General features: G+C 43.8%; 1 protein-coding gene across 2 annotated transcripts in view; it reads right to left on the reverse strand.

The window, feature by feature from the left end:
• bahcc1b (BAH domain and coiled-coil containing 1b) overlaps positions 1 to 20,506 on the reverse strand; it is an 83,752-nt gene that overhangs the window by 35,145 nt on the left and 28,101 nt on the right. For both annotated transcript variants that reach the window (XM_084741376.1, XM_084741375.1), the window contains exons 3-7: positions 9,892 to 10,050; positions 5,285 to 5,395; positions 2,383 to 4,419; positions 1,206 to 1,317; positions 455 to 648 (exon numbers count right to left, since the gene is read on the reverse strand). In XM_084741376.1, the coding sequence (XP_084597502.1) occupies positions 455 to 648; positions 1,206 to 1,317; positions 2,383 to 4,419; positions 5,285 to 5,395; positions 9,892 to 10,050 (2,613 nt within the window). The remainder of the gene's footprint in view (positions 1 to 454; positions 649 to 1,205; positions 1,318 to 2,382; positions 4,420 to 5,284; positions 5,396 to 9,891; positions 10,051 to 20,506) is intronic.

Consider the following 20,506-nt stretch of genomic DNA (forward strand, 5'->3'; position numbering starts at 1 on the left):
TATTTATTACAGCCACATTGATATGAAATAGTAGGGTAAATACAGGTGTTACCAATGATTCTAGTTAAGGTCTTGTTATATTTAGTGTAGCACAACAGCAGCACTGTTGACCTGAACAGAACCTTGCTGGAACGACTGCTTTGAAAAAGATCTATTGTCATTCAAACTATAGTCCATCAATAAAAGTTTACATGTATTGCAGTTTTCTCAGGGAAATATGTCCAAGAAATAAATAAAAGACCACTGTATTCAGCTTTATTAACAATGGCACCATGGCTGAACAAAAGAAAGACAAAAAAAACCCAACAAAAATAAAAACATTCATCAAAAATCCAAGATACCTCCCACACATTGTACCACCCACACTGACTGACACTAGATGCCAACAAAACAATAAAAAACATATTAATCTTGGTATATTAAAAAAGTGCAGACAATGTTGCACTCTACTCACTGTACGAATGCCCCATCCAGAGGGAGGGACTTCCTGTCCTTTGCATCCAGTGGTGGTGAGCCGGGTGAGCATGTGCAGCAGCGTCCGCCCCTAACTGACTGGCTCCTCCGGGAACCAAAAGGTGAGAGGTCAGGTCACCATGGCAACTACTTGAAGGATGTATCCTGGCGAACTCCACGCGATCCTTGTTTTCCCTGTCGTGACGGTAGGCGGGGTGAACTTTTGTCATTATCTTGATTATCCCGCGTATTGTCATCATCATCATCACCATCATTATGATCATTATCTTCATCCTTGTCATCTTCATTACCACTACTACCATTATAATCATCAAGAAAAGGAAATGTGACGGCAACAGGAACAGCCATCATCTTGTGCCTGCTCTATGAGTTCTCATTATATGTTTTCTTCCCTTAATATGACTACATAATAAGAGCCTGATACTTCAGAGACATCTGTATTAGTCCCCATAACATTAATGCACCACATCTCATCTTGGAGAGAAAGAGGGAGGGGGGAGGACAGAGAGTGAGGGGATACAGAAATACCACATCAAAGGGTGAGAAGAGTAAATGGAGTGAGGGGATGAGAGAAAGGAGAAGCAGAGCCTGAGACTGGGAGAGAGAGGCCCAGAGAATAAAAGAAGTGCAGTTTATCAGATGAGAGGAGAAATGAAAAGATGCTACCCTGTGCATGTGTGAGTGTGTGTCTGTGACTTTATGTTCATGTGTGTTGGTGTTTGTGAATTTACCTGATGATCATTTCTCTGTCTCTGTCCAGGTGATGAAGGCTGATCTGTTCCTCTGTCATCCTCTTCCTCTCCTCTGCTTCGCGACCAAGAGGATACACAGGGCGTGATACACCTGGGATTGTAAACGTCAGAAATATCATACGATGACAATACTACAACCACTTCAGAAAACACAAAGTGCTGAGGACATTCATGCTGTCATATCTTGATGCCCATTGCATTCAGGAAAATGTACCTTTCTTGCATAGCTCAACATGCCTCATATATTTACTTAAAGTATCAAATACCTCTTTCTAATGGGAAACTGTTTTTATATAAGTATCGCTCTCTCTATACCAACAAAACTCCATAGGCAAAATCATTAATTGTACCTCGCAGAACATGGGAGTTGCCGGCCCACCGCTGCCTTGATTGATTTGTTCATTTGTGCTGTTGTGTGATGTCAGTGTTTTAAAAGCATAGTTTGGACTCACTGTAGACATACGGTTACATAAACAAACTAACAGATGGAAGCAGTGGTAGACCAGCGTCTCCAATGCTCTGCAAGGTAAAATTAATGATTTTGCCAAAGGAGCCTGGTTGCTTTGGAGAGAGTGATATTTGGCCTATATAATGGAGGTTTCCCTTTGGAAAAAGCTGTCCGACAGCAACGTAAATCAGAAAAGATGTTCTAAATAGAGTGTACACTTAAACTAATATTATGTTTTTTGTTGCATTCTATTTTAGGTGGCTGAAATGAAGCACTATATCCCTTAGCTTCCATGTTTGCGCTCCCGCTACTTCTTCAAACTGGGGGTGTATTGAGTGCCCTGACTACACTGTCTATGGATCTCATGCAAACCCACTTTGAATAATCTGATTATCCCTTTAAAGTGATGTTCTGTTTTTTCCTAGGAAGCCTTTGATAACCACTGTCCATGCAGAAAAAGTGTCTCTGCCTCTTTGTAATGAATGTTGGGTCTGACGTGTTAAAAGCTGCTCTGGGAGGTTGTCTTCGTTTGGCCAGTTAAATCACAGATATGAGTCCTCAGCAAATGTCAAAAAAAAAAAGTGAGATACTGCACAATGTCAAAGCTGTTCTCCAGTGTTTAATCGTTGATTTTTCTCTTGATGCAGTCTGGAGCACAGAAATAGTATTAATTGGTTTTCAGTGCAAGGAGTATAAATGATGTCTGACCTTTCATGCTGGGCAGCACCCTGCCCTGTCTGCTGTGTCCAGGGGTGTTGTCTGGGGAACGATGGGGGGGCCTGGCTACTGCGACCGCAATACCCACCGGAGGCTGTCGCACCTCCCCCTCACCTGACTCCCCTGCATCCTTCCCACTTCTGTCGCCCCTCTCTCCCTCGTTAGCAGAGCCTCGGCGAGGAGGAAGCGGCTGTTTGGGAGGGTCCTGCATGGAAGTGTTGCTTTTAGCTCCTCCTCTCTGCCCCTCCTTCTCTGATCTCTCTCCACCCTGCTTGAGGCAGCCCAGACCTCCAAAGGGGCCCCGCTGTGGCAGCAGTAAGGGTTGCTGGGAGCTGTAGTTCATTAGGTTCTTCATGGCACTCCCCTCGCCCTCAGTGGTATGTGATGAGGAGCGTGATAGAGGTGGAGGTGGTTGAGAATGGGGCTGGTTGTGGTCACTGTTTGGAGCTCTGTTGCTGAGTCCTCTTACTTCACTGTTACCAACTGATGGATGATGGGTGCCTTTTCTCTGCTCCTCTTGGTAGCTCCCTCGAGCTCCCCAGGAAGGTGCCCTCTGAACTCCATCTCTCCCCCTCTCTTCTGTACTTGCTCCATGGCTGCTGTGCTGTTGGTGGCGTATCCTTGCAACCTTTTGTCCCTCCCTGTGAGCCCCTGACCCCACCCTCCCATCAGGAGGAGAACCTGAGAGGGAACAGTCCCTGAAGGGAGGAGTGCTGGTGTCCAGGCCATTCTTGGCTGTGCCCTGTCCAGCACCAGGGTGTGTTGCCTGGGCATCTAGGGGGAGCGAGGGACGGTAAACATCCTCCACAACCTCTACGTCTCTGAAGGATGCAGATGTTTCCAAGCTGCAGGACCGCAGCTCAGGCTGGGAGCTCACGTTGGAGCTCGGTTTGTGGAAGTGCTGCGTCTGGTGGCTCCAGTCAGGAGGTTTGTCAGCCTTGCCGTATCCCAGCTGTTGCTGGTGTGGCTGGGATTTGTCCTTCTTCTGGCAACTACTAAGTCGGCTTAGGTGATGAGAGGAACTTTCATAAGATCCTTCCCCACTCTTGTCCTCTCCCTTTCTCCCGCCTCCTCCTGCTCCACGACAATCAGTGGCTGCCAGGTCTCCCAGTGGCCCGACTGAGGGCACGTAAGTCGGGCCAGTGACTTTCGCCTCCCTGCCGGACCCTCCAGGGGTGGATGCCGGATCTTTGGAAGGCGTCAGTGTAAGAGGGGCTGGGGGACAGTAAAACTCCAGATGAGGGTGGTGATGTGCATGGTGTTGCCACCCTCCTGCCACTGTGGAGCCCATGTGCAAGGCATGAGGAGGAGGTGGTGGAGGTGGAGGAGGAGGCATGGAGTAGGAGGCCACAGAGTGCGGGGTTGGAGGTGCTAAGATGGCTGTCACTGCAGCTGCACCTCTTCTCATACATTCATTAGAGGAAGCCGAGGATTCGCTGATCCTCATCTCCCCATTTACGGGTCCATCCTTGGAGCACCGCCGGCCGCCTCCAGATGGAGGTCTACCCACCCCACCACCACCACTGCAGCTGCTCAGAGTTCCCCCTTTCCCTCCAGAGCCGGTCTCTGCTACCGAACCACTCAACAGTTTACAGGCACTCATATGTTTTGTCTCCTGACTGCCTGAGTCACCGTCTCTGTACTCCTTGTGTCGTTCCAGAGAGTGTCTGTGGTCCTCCTCCCTGCCCTGTGGTGCGAGGTGAGAAAGAAGAGGATGGTGAGGGTGGGGGTAGGCTTGGTGGCTGGATGGAGCGGTGGCAGGGTTCGTCTGCTGATGAAGCTGATGTTGTTTGTCTTTGTTCTCCTGGTGCCGCTCCTTGCTGCTCGATCGCTCCTTCATTTTTGACGCAGATGAAACCCCTTTCTCACCCCCATCCTTGGTGCTCTTCCCGCCTCCTCCCCCATTGTCTGTCTCTCGGCTGCAGGAGCCAAGTGGGTGGCCCGGTGCAGTCCTGGACAGCGGAGGAAGGCTGTGAGAGGTGGAGAGCAGAGGGGGCTGGGGAGGAAGGCCTCTCAGGTAGAAGTGATCTGGGAAGAGAGGAAAGACTTAAAATGGATCTCTAAAGTTGAAAGGTTCTAGAAAGTTAGCTGCAAAGTACTAAAAATCTTGATTCTGAAACCATATTTATTAAACTTTCAATGTTAAAGGGATAGTTATTTGAAATGAGACTGTATGAGGTATAAACTACAATAGATGCTGACAGGCACGGCCCCAGTTTGGAGAAAAACAGAATAAAGGCAATGTATTGATGTGATTTGGGTGAACAACAAAAGGTATTTTAGTCACTTAAAAAACTCCATCTAAATAAAATTATATCAGTTTAAGAGTATTTTATATTTTGAATGCTGTCAGTGCTTTACCCTGCTGTCAAGGTAAACACCAGTAATACAATAACACAACCAAACTAACAGATCGAGGTAGCAGGAAATCAGCAATTCCTTTGTTCTGCAGGACAACATGACTGATTTCACAAATGGAGTCTGGTTGAGTGAGGGAGAGCTATATTCAACTTATAAAACTGTGGTTTCCCATCAGAAAAGGCTGTCTGACAGCAAGGTAACGTGGTTACACTTAAACTGATGTTGATTTTTCGGTGGATTTTTTCAAAGGGTTAAATACCTTCTAGCCACTTAACTGGGGGCCTAAGAGGGGGCGTGCCGACCGGCATCTGCTATAGGTAATGCACTGACATCAATAAGAACCTCATACGACCCAACATGAAAAATAATCTGAACTATGTGTTACTGTGATGTGGAGGAAAGGGAATGAGAAGTTGCCAAGTGAAAAAAGCTAGACCCAGAGTTGCCAGCTGTTCTTACTCCTGTGGTGAGTGCTGATTAAGCAGTTTGGGCAAAAGCGATTTTTTACATTCGCACACACACCAACACCTACCTTTCTGAGTTTCATAGAAGCGGTGCTGTCCATAGAGACCGTTGCTATGGTGATCCAGGGGACTCATGGGGAGAAAAGGAGAAGCAAGACTTCCTGAATAGCTGGGGTACCCTGTCAGAGGGAGGGAGAGCGAGAAAGAATTGATGTTTCTCCACAGCGTTGACATTCAGCAGCCCTCTAAACAAACAGTTTATCTCTACAATCTATCATGAAATGGGGCCATTTTGGAAAACACAGAAAAAATATGGGCCAGTTAGCGCTTACTCTCACCATAAATGCACTTTTGCACAAACACGCCACATGAGTTGACATTATTTACAGTGGACAAAGTGGTGACAAAAACCACAGCCGACAGCTACTGCCAAGCGTTCGCAGCATTTAGCTGGATGGAATTTGCTCTTCTACAAAACACATCTTTCCCAAACCCAAGACAAACAGTATGAAGCATCGCAAACCCCCTCTCCTTAAAACACACACACACACACAGTCCTCCCAGGAGGTCACAGGGAGGTGAATGGTCGTTTCACTCTGTTCCTCGTCTTCAAGGACATTGAACTGCATCAGAACATAGAGGAGGTCTTGGTGTTTGTGCTGATGGGGGTGGGTGGTTGTACAGATCAGTGAGGGTGTGTGGAGTTGTCGTGGTGTTTAGGTAGGGGGTGTTACTGGGGGGAAAATGGGGGGGAAACAAAATCACCACATGCCCACACTCATACGCAAGTACACAAATACTGATATATGCACAGTAGGAGCACACAACTCCACATTATGAGGCCAAAAGGCTTGGATTGTGTGTGTGTGTTTGTGTGAGTGTGTGTGTTCTCCAGCAGCTGGTTTCATGCCCCACAGAGTGTCCTTGCCGGCCCGTTAATTGGCAGCCGTTAAAAGTTTAACGGTGGTGGCCAAAGTAAACAGCACTCCATAAAAACTCATCCTACGCATTCCACAGTCGCACTGCAAAACCACCAACACCCCCTCACTGCTCCCAGCGTGTGTGTGTGTGTGTGTGTGTCTGTGTTCATGCTGCAATGTAAATGCATGAATGTGTACACTGTGTGTGTATGTAAGTGAGTGTGTGTGATTACTCTGACTGGTTAACAACCAGTGAATCTAAATGGCGACAATTAGCCAAAAGGCTCTATCAGCCATCTAAAGCCAATCCCCCGGGTAATGATGAGTGATAAAACTCAGGAGGGAGGGAGGGGAGATGAAAAAGAAGAAGAAGAAGAGGGGAACAAAGACTGAAAAGGAAAGGAGGAAATGAAGGGAAGAAGGGATTGAACAAACGATGTAAAGACGGTAAAAGTAAAGGAGACACCAGAAGAACAGGGCTGTCAATATGAAAAGCCCCCAATCTGGTGCTGCTGTGAGGCGTACGGAGAGGGGAGTGTGTGTGTGTGTGTGTGTGTGTGTCATGGAGGGTGTGTGTGTGTGTGTGTGTGAGCGAGGGGGGGCTGGAAGATGAAGGAGGAAGTGAAAGGGAGGTGGAGAGCTTTGAGATGGATGAGATGAGAGGATAGAGGAAAGGGAGGTAAGGAGAGGAGCGAGAGGGGACAAAAAACAAGGACAGGTGTGTGTGAGGGAATATGTGCTGTTTTTCAAACAACTGTGCATTTCTTCGTGAATATGTCTCATCTGTGACAATGTATGTGTGTCTTCAGTGTGTGTGTCTGCTGTAGTGTGTGTGGGTGTGTGTGTGCAGTGTGTGTATCGGCCAGGTTTCTCCTCTCCGCGCTGGCTACGCTCCACTCTCTGGACCGTGGCCAGCTGGCAGACCGCCTACCGGAGCTCCCTGGCTTGAATTCTTAAAAACAATCATTTGTAGTGTGTGTGCGCGTGTCCGTGCATGTGAGTGTGTGTGCGTGTGTTCAGACATCAAAGCCGAGCCACACAGACACAAAATCTGTCTGATAGGCACACACACACACACACACAGGCACACACACACACACTCTTGCTCTCTTTTCACCGCCGCTGCTCTCTCTTGCGTTCAAGTCCTGCCTCCGACTCTTTCTATGAATCTGATTTAAGACAGTCACTCCGGGCGACATTAGCGCTCATTTTCGGGGCTTAACTGTTGCTATTTATCGCTCGATGAGCTGCAAATGAGGCAGTTGTACAAACAAAACTCTTGTCTCCTCTCAAGCTTTAAAGCTGCATCAGGAGAGATTTCTATGTAAGAACACAAGCTCTTATGAGTTCGTCTTACGAGCTTAAAATCACAAATTTCGGCTGTAGTGGAGAAGTGTCCCGTCTCCACGAGTGAGAAGCAGCACGTTCGACTTATTTGCCCAAATTAAATTCTGGTGTGTGTACACTTCTTCATCAACAGGATGTGACAAATTAAAACTTAGAGGAGGGGAATAAAAACTGTCTCATAAACACCAGATTCCTTCAGAGAAAGTTGGACTTTCTTGCTCCTCTAGTACAAATCAATTAAAGTTTGATGACAAGTAGAAATTCCCACTGAATGAGGGGGATTTTTCTTGGTTGTGTCAAAGATTATGCAACTCCAAACTGTGGTAACTGGTGGAAAAGTGATAAATGTGCAGGTTTGCTATTGTTTGGCTGAACAGTTTGAGGGAACACGGGCCAATTTCTGTAAAATAAGTCAGAAGAAGGGCTGCCTGAGACGGGGACGGAGGAAGACAAGTCTTACCCAGTTAGCCTCTAAGATAATGTTATCCTTTGACATCTGCCAAGACGTGGTGAATTTGCAGCTCACAGCAACTTAACATGATATAGTCTCCAGCTTTTGCTTGATATCTAGTGTCAGCAAAAAATGTTGCACATTTCCTGATCTTTCACTACATTAGCTAAAGGGAGTAACTTGGCTTGTTTGCTATATTACGTAAACGTCACTGTCAACCTGAACATCCCTCAGTCAAAAACCTTGCAGTTACACTAAGACTATTTTCTGGTTCACTTCGATCTATAGGCACAATCGGCACACATTCCACAGTACCATCATTAACCTGTTTTTTCTGCAGACATATTTACTGGCCTGGTACTACAGCGCTCAGTTTCACTAAATGAAAGTGACTTATGTGATTCATACCACTTAGCAGGATAAATGGGGAGTGAGCATAAACAAAACCTTCAAAAAAGTTGTGGGAATTATTTAAAAAGTGGCGTCAGCTCCTATTAAAACATGTATTTTCAATTACATAATTTACTGGGGTGGGCAGCTTTGTGTTTCTTTAGAAGCTGGGGTGGACACGTCCCCTCTGTCACCCCCGGGATCTGCCCCCAAGGCTCTGGTCCTTTTCCACTGCAGACATTTTAACAAACCAAAGCAGGAGATGAACAGGTGTAACCAATAACCTTAACGATGGCTCCATCATCCCAGTAAGTCCTGCACAATGTCGGACGGTGACACTGGCTCACCTGAATCAAATTATTGTTATTGATCACACCTGTGCTTTTCCTGCTGTGAGCATCACTCCGTATGATATCTAAGATAAGAAACAAAGTTACCGTCTGCACTGAAACCTGACTGGTTTCCATTTAATTCCTCAGCAACAATGTTTGGGGGCGTCAAAAACCTTCCCAAGGCGACATGACCACGTCTTATCATTTATTCTTTCACATTTTGTGAAAAACTGGCGAAACGTGAAATTCTGATTCTGACCGTTTTCTGTTAGTTGAGAAATACAGCCTGTGGCGGAAGCTGTTTCTCTGTCAAAGTCTTTTTGGAGGTTATCTCTTTAGACCCATCTTGCTGTCAAAAGAGAAAGCCTCTTACACACACACACACACATACACAGAAACACATGCACACACATACCTGAAAGGGACAGATAACTAAGTCGAGCTCACCCTGACCACAAACGGTTAACAGACGAAAGAGGACATGATGCATGTGGATGCGCACATTTTTTTTGTGTGCGTGTGTGTGTCTGATCAGGAAGGGGGCCGTTGGAGGTCGGTTAGCACAGAAGGGGCCCTGAGGGTGGGGCTGCGGTCGGAGGGGGAGGGTGCTGTGAGGAGGGAGAGGATGGTGGAAATGGGGGTAAGTTTCAGTCCGTGTGTGTGTGGGGGGGGGGGGGATGGAGGAGCTCATGAAACTTAAAACTCACCCCTAAAGGAAAGTGGGGGGCTAAGAGATGATTGAGTGAAAGACGGGGAGCCTGAAGCTGAGTTACTGCTGATTATGATGTTACTGCATGAAGGTGTGTGTATGTGAGTGGTTGTTTGTGTGTTTATGGGTTGGTACAAGAGGAAGAGGAAGGTTTTGGTTGTGCACCAGTTTTAGAAGCGTCTCGGTGCTCGAGCTCTGAACTAGAAAACAGCCACAAACACAAAAGCCACATGCCTACTGACATACAGAGCCAGGAGTGTGTGTGTGTGTGTGTGCGTGTGTGTGTGTGTGTGTGTGTGTGTGTGTGTGTGTGTGTGTGTGTGTGTTTTTATAAGTAGCATCATCTGAGGCGTCACTGCTGCGCGTGTTTGGCCTCAGCTCAGTGTTGGTTAAACCACTTAATGGCTCCATCTCGATCTAATCCCAAACCAAGACCCTGGATTAACCAGAGACCCGAGCACTCTGTGCTGCCGCCTCCTGCATGTGTGTGTGTGTGTGTGTGTGTGCGTGTGTGTGTGTCTCTTACCTTCATGTGAATGTGGGAACCAGATAGGGGAAGCCCTCGAATGGGGTCCAGCCCTGTAGGAGGGGGAAGAGGGGGAGGCAGCAGGTCCCGAGGGGTGAGGCGGGTGGGAGGGCGGGGACCCCAGATTGCTGGCCAGGAAGGAACCCATGAAGGAAGCACCTGAGAGACACAAAAGGTCGAGGTTAGAGGGGTGCTTGCTGACAAAAATTTGGTGGCTAGGGGCTAACAAGAAATGTGGGGGGCACTGTAAAAAAAACATACAGAAATTTAGTGGAATCAACTAATCTTAGTCTTTTAAAATCAACTTAACATTAATATATAAGTTTTATTCATTCAAGTTAATCTATTTACTTGAGTTGCATGAATGAAAAACATCCTGAGACCCCTCTTTTTTTTTTATCATTTGAAGAAACGTTACATGATAGATAGATTTTTAAGATAAAACAAATTGTTCATTTTTCACAAAGAGGTGCAAGCAACACCACAGAAGAAGTGAACAGCTCTTCAGTGTGGCTGTTAAACTGAGAAAGAGCAGATGTGCAGTCAAACTTCCTCAGAAGTTAAAAAAGGAAAATGGCTAAATGACAAATGTTTCATGCTTTCCGTACTTCTACACGCCTCAGTTTTTCACACTTAATTGGAAAGTGCATGTCTGCTTTTAAATCTTTTGACGATGACTGTGATTTCCATTTATGCTCAGACGTATTTGTCACTTGTTGCTTGCAAACACACCATTGCCATTGAAAAATAAAACTAAGCACTAGACGTTGTAATCTTCATTTTTAAAATATAACATATATAGCAGTAGTAAAACACAGTTTTTCACAAAATTATGACAAGAGTCAGTGTTTTAATATCACTTAAATAAAAAAATTTCACAGTCAAGCACCCAGCAGGTGTTTGGGGCTGGATTTTTCTCCAGCTGGAAGGTAGAAAAGTCAGACACGGCAGATCTGGATGGCATTAATAATACTGAGTAGTGCTGTAAAAAATGAAATTTCGTGACCTGCCCCAGAGAAATTAATCCCTTCAAGCTACATTCACACTGCAGCTGAAGTGTCCCAATTCTGATCATTCTTTTCTCCTCACATGTGACACACATTTCTGATTTTTTTTTCTCTCTTAAGATTATGATCAGAAAAAAAAAAGCTTCAAGGTGACAGTTTTTTCCTCAATTCTTATCTGTACAGATATAAACTGGGGCCTCAGGTATGCAACTGACATGCAACTTGTATTTGAATGCTCTCGTAAGAATTTAGCATTATTTTGGTTCAAAACTTAGTCAGCATTTGCATCGACTGATAACCATGGTGGCTGAATGTCGTGGTTCACATGAAGGCAGTATAATCTTAATTCTACTGGAGCTCTGAGCAACAGAGGAAACAAAATGTTGCAAAACAAATTTCTTTTACATCAAGAATATTTTAGAGCGTAATAGGTAGTGCACCAAGTCCTATATTTGGAGTATGTCATAATGTAATATGAGTTTCCAGCCTCACTGGTTTACAAAGTTACTTAGCCGTTAAGCTAATATTAGGTATGTATTAGCTTACTAAGTTAATAAGCAACTTTAGTTGACCAATTAAATTGGAAGTTGTTCCTTCTCTGACTGTAATTTTTGACTCACACATTTTGCATATTACAATTTGTGTTGTGTTGACCACCTTATTATTTTTATACAAACTTATAAGGTCATGATCATTGGAGATAAAGTCTTAGTCAAGTTGAAAGTGTTTGATTTTGTCAAGTGGAGTCTAAAGTCATCAAATTTGGGACTTGAGTCTGACTTAAGTCCAAGTTATGTGACTCAAATCTACACCCCTGCTTTTTGGTTATACTTAGCATTGGTGAGCTGGAATTACACTTCTACAGAAAATACACGTCACTGTTCCAGTGAACGTACACAGCAAATGGCATTATAGGCAATGATAGTTTGCAGAGGCAGGCAAAAGTCAACAACACGTACTGCAGACCTGCAGGTCAAGCAGGTTGACTGGTAGATTATCTCTGGTTGGGTGACAGGTTTGAAATGAAGACAAAAAAGTAAACACCATACAAGTATAAAGGAGACAGCCACAAATATCTCTTCGCAACTCGCCTACATGCAGCCCATAGAAGCATACTAATTTTACTTTTCCTGCTTCAGCTCCTCGCAGCACATTACCCAAAATCAGACTTTCTGGTTTGAATATTACCGACAAAGATCTTGAAACCCAACACCAGGCTCCCCAACACAGGCTGCATCCAGGTTTTCTATAGCCTATGATCAGTGCCAATGGCAATTAGACAATGGAAAGAGAGAAAATTCATGTGTTGTCTTTGCAACATGTCTCTTCGCTTATATTTAAATCTGCACCCTGGTAAAGAGCAATCATATTCAGGGAATGCAGTTTGTAACTAGGAGTAAAAACCTACTTCCACGTCTTAGCGAACCCACGTGTTCACAGTCATCCTGTTACAGTTTCAACAAACTGAGCAAAGAGGCTCCGTTCAGTTTGGCTCTGTTTGAATGTATCTCCAGTTATCAGCATGCTCTCATTTAGTGGAACAACCTGAACAGTTGTAGGGGAAGGAGGAAACAAATCCATGGGGAATCAGGTAATTAGTCACTGGATAGAGAGAGACAGAGAGAGGTAGTGGGTTGGGTCGTTACCCATAAATACTGCCTCGCATCAGAGACAATTACCACAACCACAACAGTCCGTGTTTGAGTCACACACACACACACACACACACACACACACACACACACACACACACACAAATACACACACATGTACTGTACCCTCACCTCAACCACGACCCGACGCCCTAACAACCACAACCACAAGTGCCTTCAACTGTCTGCCAATCTGTCTCACACACACACACACAGACACACTAAAAAGAGGGCATGGGATAAATCAAGAGGGAGAGGGAGCAGCGGTGTGTATTAAGAGACAAATCAGAAAGAGGTGTGTGTGCGCGTCTATTTATACAGCTGGATCTGAAGCATCAACACACACACACAGTACTCAATTTAAAAGTAGAAATCCCTCCATCTTCTTCTCTTGATATTTTCATTCTCTGCTGTCATAATAAATTTGGAGGAAGGAGGGAAAAAAAAGTCTTGTCCAAAACTTTCCCTTCTAGACATTTATTTTCTCTCCTTCTGTCTCTCTCTCGCAGACAGGATATTTTTACAGTGTTTTTTTCTTCTTTTTTCTCTTTTTTTCCCTCCTCCAAATCCTCCTCTCGTGTACAACTGTAGATCAGTGGCCTTTCAGCCAGTCATAATAAAACACAGCTCATATAAGACTCAGGCTGGTTTCACAAGGCCCCCTGGCAGCGCAGACTCTCAGACACACACACACATACAGACACGCACACGTCAAATAGAGACTGATACACACACACACACACACACACACACACACACACACACACACACACACACACACACACTGCTCACTGCACCTCATCTAGACTACTACAACAGACATTCGAAAAGAAAGCCAGTTTTCAGCTGAGCAGCCATGCATTTTTGAAATTACATGAGGCATCTTGACATGTCTCAGAGGGCCGTAAAACTTACAGGGATAGTTCAGATTATTTGAGGCGGGGTTCTAAAAGGTACATATCGATAGTCAATGTGTATTACAGTATATTAGCTACAGCTGATGCCGGTCAGTACGCCTTTAGTTTGGAGAAGCAGAGAGGGGCACTAGGATGGAGGCTGTGTGGAAAGGGTCAGCAGGAAAAGGTATTTTAGCAACCTAAAAAAAAAGATCAATCTAAAATATCAATATCAGTTTAAGTGTATGCTATATTTAGAATAATCTCACTGCTTTACTTTGCCGTCAGGCTTTTCCATTATAAGCCAAATATTGCTCTGTCCAATCTAGCAAAACTCCATAGGTGAAAGCATAGTTTTACCTCGCAGAATGTGGGAGTTGCTTGTCTGCTGCTGCCTCGATCTGTTCATTTGTTCGTGTTATTGTGTGACTTTTTTTTTTTTTTAAAAGGATCATTCGGATTCACTGAGGTCACACAATAACGCAAACATACAAACAGATGGAGGCAGTGGTAGACCAGCAGCTCCTATGTTGGTCCTGTCCTCTATGAGGTAAAATTACTGATTGCGCCTTTGGAGTTTGGTTGGTTTGGAGAAAGCGATATTTGTCATATATAAAGACAGTTTTCCTGGCAGCAAGATAAAGTGGTCAAAATATTCTAAGTATAGTATACTGAACTGACACTTACACGTGATACATTTTGTTGCTGACCTGGTCTCACAGCACTACATTGCTTAGTTTCTGTGCCGGTAGTCCTCTGTGCTTCTCCAACCTGGGGCTGTCGACCGCCATCTACTGTAGCTAATACACTGACTATCTGCAGGTACATCATACAACCCCACTTCAAATGATCAGAACAATGCCTTTAACTCCTATTCAAGCACACATTTTAAAAACAAGTTACACCGCTTTCAAACAGTAGTGATATTGATTAGTAAGTTTAGTGGTATTCCTTGTTGACTTTCTTCCCACTCTTTCATCTCTCCACCCTTCCCCCATTTCCCCATCTTTTTCCATTTACTCATTCCTTTCCTTTTCTCCTCTTTTTCCCCCATCCCCTCTCTTTCCTGTCACCTCCCTCCCTTCCCCCTCTCTGTCTGTTTTCTGTTGGCGAGTTGGGGAGAAAATCATATTTGCCCGCTCCCTCTGGCCTGCTGATATGGAAAATCATCTCGGAGGCCAGCCACTAACGTAAACCTTATTTCTGTTCCTGTGTTTTTTTTTTCTTCTTCTTCTTCTTCTTCTCCCCTTCTTCTTCTATTCCTGCCCCCCGTTTCCGCCTTTGTTTTATCCTGATCCACACATTCCCTTTCCATCTGTCACCGCTGCATCCTCTCGTATGTTTCCCGTTGCTCTGAGCAGAAAATGATGAATGCAAACACACCGAATTACCCACAACTGATGAGATATATCAGAGGAAAGAGTCAGTGGAAGAAAACCATCCCTGTCTCCTAGAAATTACGTTTGTATATTATTAAATTGTTTTCATGATTATGTTGTGGTGACAGCATAATTCCTGCCTGGATTATGTTCACAAACAACGTTTCTTTGAAACAGTGCATTTGTATAAAATGCTGGATTTGCAAGGAGGCTGTTAGGGTAGATGGTGGACGAATGAAGTGCAGAACTTTAACACCAGAGTCCAGGGTTCGTGACCAGACTCCTGCAACAAAAGCTCTTTGGTTGAGGTTAAGAAATATGGTGATTTTGAGTAGGTTTAGGTAAAAAAAAGCACTTAAGTTAAGGTTAGAGAATATTTTCATTTTGGGTAGGTTTGGGTAACAAAACTACTTTAGTTATAGTAAGGAAATATCATGATTTAGGGTTGGTTTAGGCAACAAAAAAAATTTGGTCTAAAGTTTTTTGGGGGCTGGGGGTGTCCTTTCTCTTTTGAGGGTCTACAGGACAGGACACTGTACAGACTCTAAGGCTCCCTGAGGCAAATAGTGATTTGTGATATTGGGCTAAAAACTGACGTCACTCGACTTAAGGTGAGGACATATCGTGATTTTGGGTAGGTTTAGGCAACAAAAGCACTTTGGTTAAGGTTAGAGAAATTATCAAATAAATATATCCCACGCCTCGACTCACTGCTGACTTTTGAATGAAGCTGTAGTCACTACAACTGGATTGTGTCTTGCAAGTTTGCCTACTTTGGTGAAACGTAAATAAAATATGTTGTCGGTGAACATTCATGGATACATTCAGTGTCGACAGTTTTGTGACTTGCCTGATATTGATGCCCCTATAAAAAAAACTGATTTTTTGACAGAACATAATTCAGGTTGTCTTTATTTTTAGAATTTTTAGTTTTAAAGGCGGCATTTTATTTCAATTTCATCCTTTGTCTTAATTTTAAAAAATCCAGTATCAGTTGATCTCTAATGTTAACTAGTGACATTTCCTAATTGCAGCAGAAAACAAATTGTTTCCCTCAAAGTGCATTTTCTGTTGTGAATTAGTTGTATATAAACATAATTTCTAGAAGACAGGGCTCAAGAAAACACAATGATAAAAAAAACATTACACTTGATTTTCTGATCTGATAACCGTCTATGTCAAAAATCCAACTCTGACCCAAGTGACATCACGATTATGCGCAGCTTATTACTATATGCATATGTTATTTACCATAAATACAAGCTGCTGACTGAGAAAACAGCTCCATTCAGTCTCTGTAGTGGCAATTAAAGTAGAAAATGTGCTCGTATGCCTCCCATTTTTCCCAGTTGGCATCATGACTTGGAAAAGTGTGTCAACACACAGGCAGCGAATCCTCCAATGTTGACAATCCAAGGTAATAAAAATCCAAGTTTCTATTCATACTAATACAGTCAGCTGTACTTACAGTGAGCGAAATCTGCTTTAGTTTATTCATGATTGACTGTAATGTGATTTGCTGAGGGGAAAATCCACTCAAAAACACTTAAACACTGTTTTATAAAAAACAAGAGCTGGAAACGTGCCTTGCTTTTCTGGGCAGGTTTTTGCTGCTTGGCATATTTTTGGTATTCTCATGGATAACAGGGCCAAACATAAATTTTGGGATGTCGTTATATTTCCAGTGCAGCCACAATGGAGTTTGATAGCAGCAAATCTGGAGACTCAACAGTATAAACGTCAGGATTTGGTGTCAGCACTTCAGAATTTAACAGCCAGAAGCTTCAGAGACGCCATTTTACACTGATGTTTAACAGTCATACAGAGAGGAAATCTAGCTACAAAAGGCAAAAAAGACACTAAACTCTCCACAGAAAGTCGCTTTTTAACTGGGAAAACTGTCACACTATTGAAATAACACCTTGGATAGTGTGTGACTATTTTATTTAACCCCAGTGGATAAAAGTTTCTAAAGAAGAAAAAGTTGGCTCCAATTGTGCAAAAATACTGTATTTTCTATGAGTGCACTCACAGATTCACACCTTTAAGGCACACTATGACAGTTTTAATTAAGGATGGATCAATCAGGTTGGCACAGGTTGTTTAGAAACAGTACCATTGTAAATGCTTTTATGCCAAATCCAAAGTATCTGTTAAAGAAAAAGCACCCAAAAAACGTCAAGGTTATTTTCTCATTTTTGAATTATAACAGATCTGTTCTTGCATTTATAAGCCAATTGATATACAGTACGTGTGGTATGTTGCACGAGTGGAAAAAGAAAATCAGCGCAGAAAAAAAAAAATAACCCTGCAACCTCTTTTGTGTGTTCATCTCAGCAGCTGCTGAAGAGTGCTTGAATCTACGGTGAAACAAAACAGCGAGACAACAGATATGAGGCCAGACCGTCCCAAGGTTTCTCGCTATTCTAAAGAGAGAAAGGGAGGAGGAGGAAGAGGAGGAGGAGGAGGAGGAGGAGGAAGAAGAAGCAAACAGGAGAGAGGAAAAGGAAGACACCAAAGGGAGGAGGCGATGGTGGTGATATAACGAATGTCACAAAGAGAAAGAAGCAGATAAAGCCACGGAGTGATATTCTTTGCTGTACACTCTTAGAAATAAAGGTGGTAACTACAACCATAGAAGGTAAAATGTTTTATAAAGGTTCCCCTGGAATCCTTTCAGACAGTTCAACCGAGAAGCCAACATATAACAACAGTTACACCTAGAACCCTCTCTGGGGGTTCTACAGAGAACCTTTCCACCCATGAGAGAATTATTCTATATTATGATAAGATCTGTTGATAAAGAGTTTTACAAGAATTTCAGAAATCCTCTTTTTTCCACCTTTTTTCTACTCTGATGAACTGTTTCTTCTTTTGCGATTAACAATTTTTATTGATTATTTTCACCATTATACAAAACAAGAAACATTTTTTTAAAAAAAGGGATTCTTCAGAAGCAAATGGTTCTAGGTAGAACCTCAGCCCTTCAGGAAGAACACTTATGGAACCCTTATTTCTAAGAGTGTATCTCTCTGAATGGACCTCTGTGGATCAATACAGCCACACACACATTCACACATACACACGCACACACACACCTGAAAGGATGACGAGTTCAATCGATCAGCATCCGATTGAAGATCAATATCCTCTCGTGTTCCATTGTCACATTTGCCAATTAACAAAAGCCTCTGTCCACACACTGATATACTGAACTCTCCCTCTCACACACACACTCACACAAATTTTCTGGTTGCCACTGGTGGCCACTACTGAGAGAGCTCGAGAGCCTGACAGTACAGTTTCACTGTGTGTATGTGTGTGTGTGTGTGTGTGTGTGTGCGTGTCTGCGTGTGTGTCAGAGGTTCTGACTCTCGTTAGCTTGGCTGTTACGCTTATTGCCGTACACTTGGCAACCTCTCGTCAGTCCGACCCTTTCATAAGCCTCCAACCACCAAGGGCCCTGGCACTGAGCCTTCAATCTGTGTGTGTGTGAGAGAGTGTGTGTGTGTGTATGTCTGTATGTGAGAGTGTGTGTGTGTGTACACCAGTGTGTGTGTGTGTGTGTGTGTGTGTGTGTGTGAGGGCAGGAGTCAAGCCAGACCTTTCTGATCTGTTTTGACACCACGGGATTGCACAAGTGACAGGGCTACTCAAACAAGGCGGTTGTGGAAGGCGCTTACACACACACACACACACACACACACACACACACACACACACACACACACACACAAAGGTCTGTAAAAGCATTATGGCACTGGGGACACAAACACATTCAATGTGTGAGTAAGCGCCCGAGCGGTGCTTACAAAGAAAACGTTCAGGGGAGAAAAGGAGTTCTTTTGCTCGACTAGATCCAGATAGCATTTTCCTTCTGCTCTATCTTATTATTCATCAATTGACTCATTCATGTTAGAGAGAGCAGGGTGTGCAAGCAAAGCATGGCATGTCGCCTGGGATGAGCGGCTGTACTGAATCACATTACGGCGGGAAGAAGAGAGAGGACAGTGAAAGAGAAAGGCAGAGGGAGAGAAAGAGTGGAGGGGAAAAATGAGATGAAAGAGCTACAAATGAGAGATTTCCCTGTGAGGCGCATAAATCAGCAGACTATGAACAGCACAGCTCAAAGCCTGACTCCCAGGCTGTGGACCAGAGCCCTCCATCCACACACACTCTCAGACACACACATTCTTTCTACTACCATTTCTCGGCATGCACGAGACTACTGTAGCTACATCCCAATCTCACCCATGGATCCACTACTGCAGCTATAATCAATATTTTTATATTAAAGCTACTACAAGGAATCTCAATTTATTACTGTTGCCTCTATATGACCTACATAGGCAAACAAGACCATTTACGAGAAGATCAGCTATTTTGACATAGTTTTTCTTAAGGCCTACCGCCAGGTCAGATTCACCTTGAAATCAGATGAAATGAGCCTGTGTTTACATTTTCCCAGCCAAAGTTACAGTGAGCTGTGCATTAGCCAGTTAAAAAGAAGCAAGAGGAGGGGAAGAAGAAACACTTTGTCCAGAGGGACCTCGAAAATCAACACAATATATTAAAGTTTCTTGTAGTAGCTTTAACAATGGCTAACTACAAGGTGTATGCTCATAGTGATGAACCTGCTGAAAACGTAGCTGACCTTCACTTTTGTGAGATTTTTGAGCATCTTCCAGCTCATTCTTTGGGTTTTCTGGCCCACAAGTCAACTGTTTTGCCTCCATCTCACTGCTTCCATAGCAGCATGCAGCTGTTTTTAGTTAAAAAGCTCTAAAAACCCACTTTGCCCTTCCACAGGTAAGTTAGTGACTAACTGGGAAAGACAGTGGAGCATTTAGCAGTTAAAGAGATAAACTGAATATTACACTGACATTCATCAAGTGACACAAGCATGACTCAAATGAAACTGTAACTGCTGGTAGATAAGCAACTGTTTGCTAGCAGGTTCAACAAAGTAAGTTACTATAGCTACAGCAAATGAAACAACTTTGATTGTCTATAATTACTCAAAATGTAGTATGAATGAATTAAGAGACTTAAGACAAATAAAGCTTTCTTACATTTACATTATCAATCTCACTGCACCTACATGTGTGCCATCAAAAAGCCATGAGGATGCTAAAAGGCATGTCATCTGCTCCATGACTCCATGAAAATCACAGGAAAATAAAAGCAGGAGGAATTAAAAGAACAGCGAAGGAAAACGTGCAACGTTGCACCTTGTGTCAACCCAGCCCGAAAAATCACAAAAAAAAGCACTCCACTGTTGTTTTCCATCGGCGACTGTGGCCCAGTAAACTGTGAGTGAGAAGGAAAATGTTCCTGCGTTTGACCACAGACTTTTTGGACGCCACACACCCACCCACCCAAGCCAGGAGGAAGGACCATATATGGTCGGAGAAAGCAGGAACTCACAACACATGAGAGATTCTTAGGAAGCAGGAAGGAGGGAGGAGGGGGCTGTCAGGGTAAGTTTTTCCATGTTTTACCAAAGAAAACAGGGGAATTTGGGGAACAGGGGTCATACGAGACTGGTTCTGCTGCATGGGTCAAAATGAGACACAAATGGTACGTGCGGGCACAGACACACACACACACACACACACACTCCATACACACTAATTAAAAGCATAAGGTTGCTGATATTTCAGGAAAGCCTGCGGTGAGAC

This window comes from Lutjanus erythropterus, chromosome 17, assembly GCF_056507025.1.
Source record: "Lutjanus erythropterus isolate fLutEry1 chromosome 17, fLutEry1.hap2, whole genome shotgun sequence".
In the NCBI taxonomy this organism is placed as follows: Eukaryota; Metazoa; Chordata; class Actinopteri; order Lutjaniformes; family Lutjanidae; genus Lutjanus; species Lutjanus erythropterus.